The sequence below is a fragment of the Panthera onca genome, chromosome B2 (genome assembly GCF_046562875.1).
Source record: "Panthera onca isolate mPanOnc1 chromosome B2, mPanOnc1 haplotype 2, whole genome shotgun sequence".
NCBI lineage: Eukaryota > Metazoa > Chordata > Mammalia > Carnivora > Felidae > Panthera > Panthera onca.
In genome coordinates, this window is record NC_138343.1 from 112,252,585 (window position 1) to 112,259,871 (window position 7,287).

The window sequence follows — 7,287 nt, forward strand, 5'->3', positions numbered from 1 at the left end:
GTTGTGTAATTTCACTACCCCTCTTGTCAACATCATGGCTTATTGAGTGTTATAGGGACCCATAGGAACCATTACAATTGCCCCCATGGGTAGGGAAAACTTTTGATAAGGAGGGTCAGTGTGGTTCCTTGAACATTTCTCTTGCTAAGATATCAAGTTTCAGAACAAAAGGTTCAGAAAATCCTAGGAGTTAATTTCTCTGCATTTGGTTCTCAGCCTCAGACAATCGAAGGGAGATGGATTCTGTTACTTGTTAGATAAGTTCTGACACAGGAGAAGTTGTACTTTTTAGGTTTTCTTTAGAAGAAGGAGATATGAAGAAGCAAAAGAAGAATAAAGAACAACCTATTTCCATTTGCTTTTAGGAAACTCTGGTAAGCTCGCAGCTCACATATCATTTGTTTGGTCCACACTCCGAGCTTCTCCCTTTTCTCACTTCATGGGGATGGAAAGTGGAGAGCCTGCCTCCTCCTTCAGACAAGCACAGAACTAACTCAGCCGACTAGATACTAGCCTGTGTCAAGACTTTTCTTAAAGTGGCTTCTGTGTCTGCATGATTGTCCCTGGGTTTAACAAGACTCACATGCCACCCACTTCCTATGTCACAGTCAATGCCTACTTCCTCTTTTTCTGCCCACCCAGGCAATGGAGAATAAGCAGCTAATAATTGTGCTTTGTGTAAAACTTCCCACTCATATTCAGTAATTGCAAACTGCTCATTCTTTTTTTCCTCCAGACTAAATAATACAGGTTTAACCCTTCTTTATCTAGTTTCTTTGCTGTATAGTTTACTTTTGTGTTCTAGATTTTCTTCAAAACTTCTGTAACTTTCTTTAGTTATGGATCGTGAGGCTGTTTCAGCTGACTCACAAATCAGTAAGGATGAATCAGTAAGGGCATTCCTTGCAGGTTTATAGTCTGCAGTTCAATTCACACACACTGCTTTAGGCTTGGTTTGTAAAACACCACACGAAAGGAGTCATGTTCATGTTTGTGTTCTGTTAGAAATAATGTTCTGCTGTGAAGAGAGGTCCGTTCTTGCATCTTCCAGCACAATCTGTCACACACCAGGTGGCATTTATATCCAATTGATTGTTATTCCCTTTTTTTTTTTTTACCAAGTTCTGTAGTTTGATTTTCCATGAACATTTTCCCAATGCATCATAATTATGTAAAATTTAGTCCTTTTTGCCTACATCATTGATGGCATTACTTGATGACATATCAGCTGATTTCACCTGTACACTTTGTATTTCATCTAAAACAAACAAGCAAGCAGACCAAAACCCAGCTCCTGTGAAATCATATTTGTTATATTCTGCCATGTTCCAGTGAATAAGCAAGCACATCCCTTCCAACCATTCTAATCACGTAGCCTTCCAATCATTCTTCGAACCATGTCAACCACACCATATTTTTAGCACGCCTCTTTTTGATGAATACATTGCATGGCCTGATTTAAAACCTTAAAAAAAAAAAAGACAACATATACTTATTACTTCTTGGTGTCCTCTCAACCAGCCATTTTTTTATTAGAGATTAGGAGGCCCAACACCATAATTCAAATAGAATTGTATGCAAACAGCAATCATAGTTTTGGGGACAAAGTGACAAATGCTTGGATTAAGAGTCCAGAAGATGTCTATTGTTCACATCTTTGCTGAAGCAACTCCTCACCTAAAGTATTGCTGTGTGCACTCATTCAACCCACATGGTTAGGACACCCTTTTATTCCACTCAACCCACATGGTTAGAAAACCCCTTTATTTCATTCCCCTTTTTGCCAAATTTGCTTTATTTCAAAATGATTCCCTCCTTTATTTTTCTATTTTGATTTGAGAATATCAAGAAGAGAGGAGAGGAGAGAGGAGAGGAGAGAGGAGAGGAGAGGAGAATCCAACAAAACCCAACAGAAAATATCAGTACTTGGTATTCACTTGATTCAAAACTGTGTGTGACTTCTGTTGCAAAATTGAATACAAATACAATAAAGAGGAGAATGGGAACTATTAAGAGAGTAGATTACTCTTGTTTCTCTCTGGAAAGAAATAAACATAGTGAAAAATTACCAAGTTGAAAGAACGCCTGCTTCTTCCCAGTGCTGAGATGACCCAGAGTGGGGGAGGAATCCATGCTCAGTGCCAGAGGTCTGCAAATGAGGGCCTGTGGGCCAAATCCAGCTGGTTGCCTATTTTTGAATGGCCTGTAAGCTAAGAATGGTTTTTATCTTTTTTAATGGTTGAAAAAAATCAAAGGAAGAATGCTATTTTGTGATGTGTTAAAATTACATGAAATTCACATTTCAGTGTCCATACATACAGTTTTCTGGGAAAGCAGCCATGCTCATTCATTTATGTGTTGTTTTTGGCTGCTTTGTACAATGGTTGATTTGAGTATTTGTGACAGAGACGATGTGATTCCTAAGCTTAAAATATTTATTATCTGTCACTTTCTGGAATGAGTTTTCTGACCCCGAGCGTGGTGGTAAATTCAACTTAGGAACTGAATTTAAAGAGGCAGAGAGGGATTTTAGTGACAATGGGAGAAAAGTGTGTGCTTGTTCTGCAATGATTAAACAGCTTTTAAAACCTGGTTAAGTTTTTTAAAGGGCAGACCAGGCAAGAAGCGGATACATCCCCTAGTGTGGCTTATGTTCCTGTGAGTGAGTGATCACTTTGGTGGCAGTGAGGAGTAGTCAGCATTTTGGGAAAAGCAACATTTTCTATTCTGTACCTTTCTTTTCTTAACGTGTTTTTCCATATTGTTAATAGTTAAAGGAAACCAATGTGACCATCAATAAGGCTTGCATTAAGCATTAAATATTCTTTCAAAGGACTTTTTATGAGGAATTTTTCAAAATACTTTAACCATATTTCTTATAAATTGATTTCTTCCTGATTCTATTCTTATTACCAGTAACAAGTACATGAAAAGGGAGCTTCCTAAAACATCATAACTTTGCATTTCAAGGGATATTCCTCCTATAAGGGCAACTGCCTAGAAAGATGTGAAGGGGCCAGAACTTAAGATTTGAGTCCTGTCTACCTCTCACAGCAGAGACCAGAAAGCATGCTCAATGCAGCCGCTTTTCAAAACACATTTGTCAGGAATCCAGATCGCCTTGCTAAATCCCAGTAGAAAGCCTAAACTGAAGTCACTTAAAGATGTTCATACATTTTTTAAATTGAGGGAATTTATCTAAAATCCGGTAACATTTTGATTACATCTGTTCTCAGGGTGAATGTGTAGACAGTGTAAATCCACAGATCTGGATATGCTCCTGAAGGGATTGAGATTCTTAGATGTAGACGGGATAAAGAGGGCACTGCTAAAATTGTACAAAATTGTGGAGTTTTGGATCCTATCCCAGAACCCAAGTATAAATGGCATTCTAGCACTCTTAAAGGAAATTACTCTACACCCTTTACGTCCCTTCGCAAGAAAAAAATATATTTCTGAGTTTGAGAGTAATCCGTCTTACAGGAACATTGCAGACCCGATGAACTAACGGCACGCTTGCGTCTCTGCCCATTTCAGACGAAAGTAGGCGGGGCGAACCACGGCGGAGGCAGCTTTGAAGAGGTGCTCAGCTCCACGGCGCACGCCAGCGCGCAGAGCTCGGGGGGCGGGCCCCGGCGGGCCGAGGAGGAGGAGCTGCAGTGCTAGGGCCGCCCCCTGCAGCCGCCGCCGAGCCCCGCCCCCGCCCAGCGCGCCCTCGGATGCGGCGACCAAACACCCACTGCGAAAAACCCAGGCCTTGACCTGTTCTTCGAATGGCCCCACCGCGGAGTTTCGTAAAATGATTTCCATTTTGTATGTGTGCTAATGATGAACCACTTGACCATCACACTTAAGTATTCGTAGATTGTCATAATTTAAAATATCCCCACTTCAGCAGGTACACAATTGGCCATACCTTTGTCTTTGTGTAATTCAACGTGTATTTCCCGTAGCTATTAATGACCTGCTTTGATTTTTGCTTGGACTTATGATGTGCATGTTTTTGAAGGCTGAGGGTGAGCACCCCCTTTCAGTTCAGTCACGTGGGCGGGATGGAGCTCTTTCTGAGAAGTCTGCAGCAACGGGATGGACTCACTGCAAGTTTCATCAAACTGCTTGTGATCGCCCTCACTTGCATCAATTATGTATGTTTATTTAAGCAATTAAAATCGATTTTAATGATGACTTTGAATTCTTAATTTCTTTAAGTTTTCAGGGCTAGTACAGACTTTAAAAGGTGGTAGCTATGAATCTGCAGATGCTATTTTAAATCAACTTATGCTAATTTGGTGTACATAAGAGGGTGTGTAGGTAATTACCCAGCGACCCTATCAATTCTAAAATTCTCTCTAATCTACATAGAGTAGGTTTTTTTTGTTTTGTTTTGTTTTTTGTTTGTTTTTTTTACATAGAGTAGTATTTAACTCAGGTAAAGGAGATCTGAAAAGGGAGTGGCTAGAAACTGGGAGAAATAGTTCTTCAACACCTTCCATTTTGCAAATTGCGCACATGAATGAAAAAAAGCATTGTATTAATACAATCGGATTTCTGCAGGAATTTTTACCTTCCACATCATATACTTCTCTTTCCTTCTAAATGGGAACATACATTTGTTACTAAGTAGACACACATGCTACAGATGCAATTTTTTTTTTTTTAATATATGAAATTTACTGTCAAATTGGTTTCCATACAACACCCAGTTACAGATGCAATTTTTAAGTGAACACAGAATTGACCTACTAAGAAAATTCACAATTTAATATATATATATATATATATATAATCCATGCAATATATATTATATAATATTTTTTAGTGTTTATTCATTTTTTTTTAATTTTTTTAAACATTTATTTTTGAGACAGAGAGAGACAGAGCATGAACGGGGGAGGGTCAGAGAGAGAGGGAGACACAGAATCTGAAACAGGCCCCAGGCTCCTAGCCATCAGCCCAGAGCCTGACGCGGGGCTCGAACTCACGGACCGTGAGATCGTGACCTGGCTGAAGTCGGACGCTTAACGGACTGCGCCACCCAGGCGCCCCGTGTTTATTCATTTTTAAATTTACTACTAGAGAGAAGTGGATATATGTGACATAGGGAAATAAAGCCAGTCTGAAAAATCCTATTCAAATGAATGGAGCAAGACAATGCATACAGCCAACTGAAAATCAAGCTAGTTCAAAGCCATATAATCTCTGAGGCTTGGAATATTAGCAGAGGTAGGTATGGGGCTATAAATTTGAACCAGAGTGGACAAATGTGGACAAAGAAGCCCTGCCGTTAGGATCATTGGCATTTTCCCTAATTTTAAGCTTCCAGCATGTTGGTTGAAACTAAACCCTGTCCAGCTGGCTTGTGACTTGCTCACCCACTGCTGCATGTGGGTATCAATCTTCCTGTGCTCAATCTGCAGTTGCCTGGTGTGTTTGAAATGGTCACCTTTTATAAACTCACTTCTCGACCATACTCCCTTTGACCGCATTCAGCACACTGCACTGCATTAGAAAAAACAAGAGTTGTGCATAAACAAATCTCTTCATTCACCAACTAATTTCTGCACACACAGGTCTCAGCCTTTAAGGCTGAAAACCGTATTAAAAGTAGATAGAAAAGCAATCAAGAAAATTAGTGTTAATGTCTTGAAGCTTCAAATATATTTTAGCTGCTTCTTTTAAACCATTCTTCAAAACTTTGGATTTCACCCATTTTATAAAAACTATATTCATGTCACGTCTACTAATTGAAAGGTTTTCTTTGATTATTATTCACTCTGATCTGGGAGTGATGTAAGAGACAATGACACGAGTATCATTTTGTGATGTGTGAATAAAGTCACATCACTCCAACTGAAATAATCAAACCAGTTGTTGGTAGGTGGGTAGTCTTAGCGTAGAGGTTTCATTTCCTAATCACTCAAGAGCTGCCTGTTTCTGCCTCACTTTGCACGTGCAAGGTCATCCCGACTTGACTGGCCCTGGAGTTTCCCTATTATGTTCACATGCGGTAAAGTGTTTCCACAAGTGTTAAAAGGTATTCACACACGATGGACATCATCTTTTACTAAAAAATCAAAATGACTTCAGGTCAACACCATGTATACAAAATTATAGTACAACAAAAAAAATTCTCAATAACCTGGAATTCCAATATTGTTGTGGTTACAAAATAAACTGGCTCTTCAAAAAAGTATGCAGTTCTGTAAACTAACCATTTGCCACTTTTTAAAATGCTGTTGCTTGATGGAAAATATTCATGAATTTACTGTGCAAATTTATCTTATAACTCACATCTCATAAAGACTATGACCATTGGTAGGTAATGTCAGCAATCTGCATCTTACTCTAAATTATACATTTTCTTATAACGCTGTTCTCAAACTATAGAAAGCAGAGCTGCATGCTTTATTATGGAACGTCTTAATAGGCCACACCATTCATGGTGGTCAATGTGAAGAAAACACTGGAAGCCTAGACTGCTGCTCTGTCACTGTTCATTGTTCCAAAAGTATCTGACAGCTTGAAATCTGTAGAACTTCACCACAAAACAGTGCATAAGCTTGTGCACTTATTATCAAGTTGGACTGTGGATGGGTGTGGGAAAGGAAGATGGTGGGAAGATGAAAAAGTGATTTAAACATGAGATGTAATAAGACTGCTTCAAACCTGGTGTTCAGAGAACTTCAGACTATCATATGTGGCAAAATCGTGTGTGTGTGTGTGTGTGTGTGTTTTAAGTTTATTTTTTGAGAGAGAAAGCACAAGCAGGGGAGAGGCAGAGAGAGGGAGAGAGAGGATGGCAAGCAGGCTCCACACTGTCAGCACGGAGCCCAATGCGGGGCTCAAACCCATGAACTGTGAGATCAAGACCTGAGCCGAAATCAAGAGCCAGTTGCTTGACCAACTGAGCCACCCAGGTGCCCCTCTTATGGTTACTTTTAATAATATCTAAGAATGGTAAAAATGCTTTACATGTCTTTTAGCTCATACCATAAAGAGTAGGTATCAAGGCAATGCAAAAATAACATGATCAATCATAAATCTCCCCCCCAGAAATCATCCCAATCTCACTTTGAGTATGAAGACTGGCAAATTACTCAGGCAGAAATGCTGGGTACAGAGGATGCTCTTCCACAAGGCACTTTATCAGCCATTCATCTCCAAGCACACATCACCACGAGACTGAGATGAACAGGTTGGACATTCTGGTAGAACTGACATTTTTCAAATAGAATTATGTAACAGCTGGTGAAATTCCAGTCCACAAGGGAAAAACAAAGGAACTAT

At 39.6% G+C, this 7,287-nt stretch overlaps 1 protein-coding gene across 6 annotated transcripts in view; it reads left to right on the forward strand.

Annotated features, from left to right (window-relative positions):
• The window catches only part of TPD52L1 (TPD52 like 1), a 100,003-nt gene extending 95,818 nt beyond the window's left edge, over nucleotides 1–4,185 (forward strand). For 3 of the 6 annotated variants that reach the window (XM_060616567.2, XM_060616568.2, XM_060616569.2), the window contains one exon: nucleotides 3,538–3,655. In XM_060616567.2, coding sequence (XP_060472550.1) covers nucleotides 3,538–3,547 — 10 coding nt within the window. In that variant the 3' untranslated portion in view covers nucleotides 3,548–3,655. Of the gene's footprint in view, nucleotides 1–292; nucleotides 375–3,537 lie in introns of all 6 variants that reach the window. The other 3 variants (XM_060616563.2, XM_060616564.2, XM_060616565.2) reach the window with 2 other exon arrangements.
• Nucleotides 4,186–7,287: the final 3,102 nt, after the last annotated feature.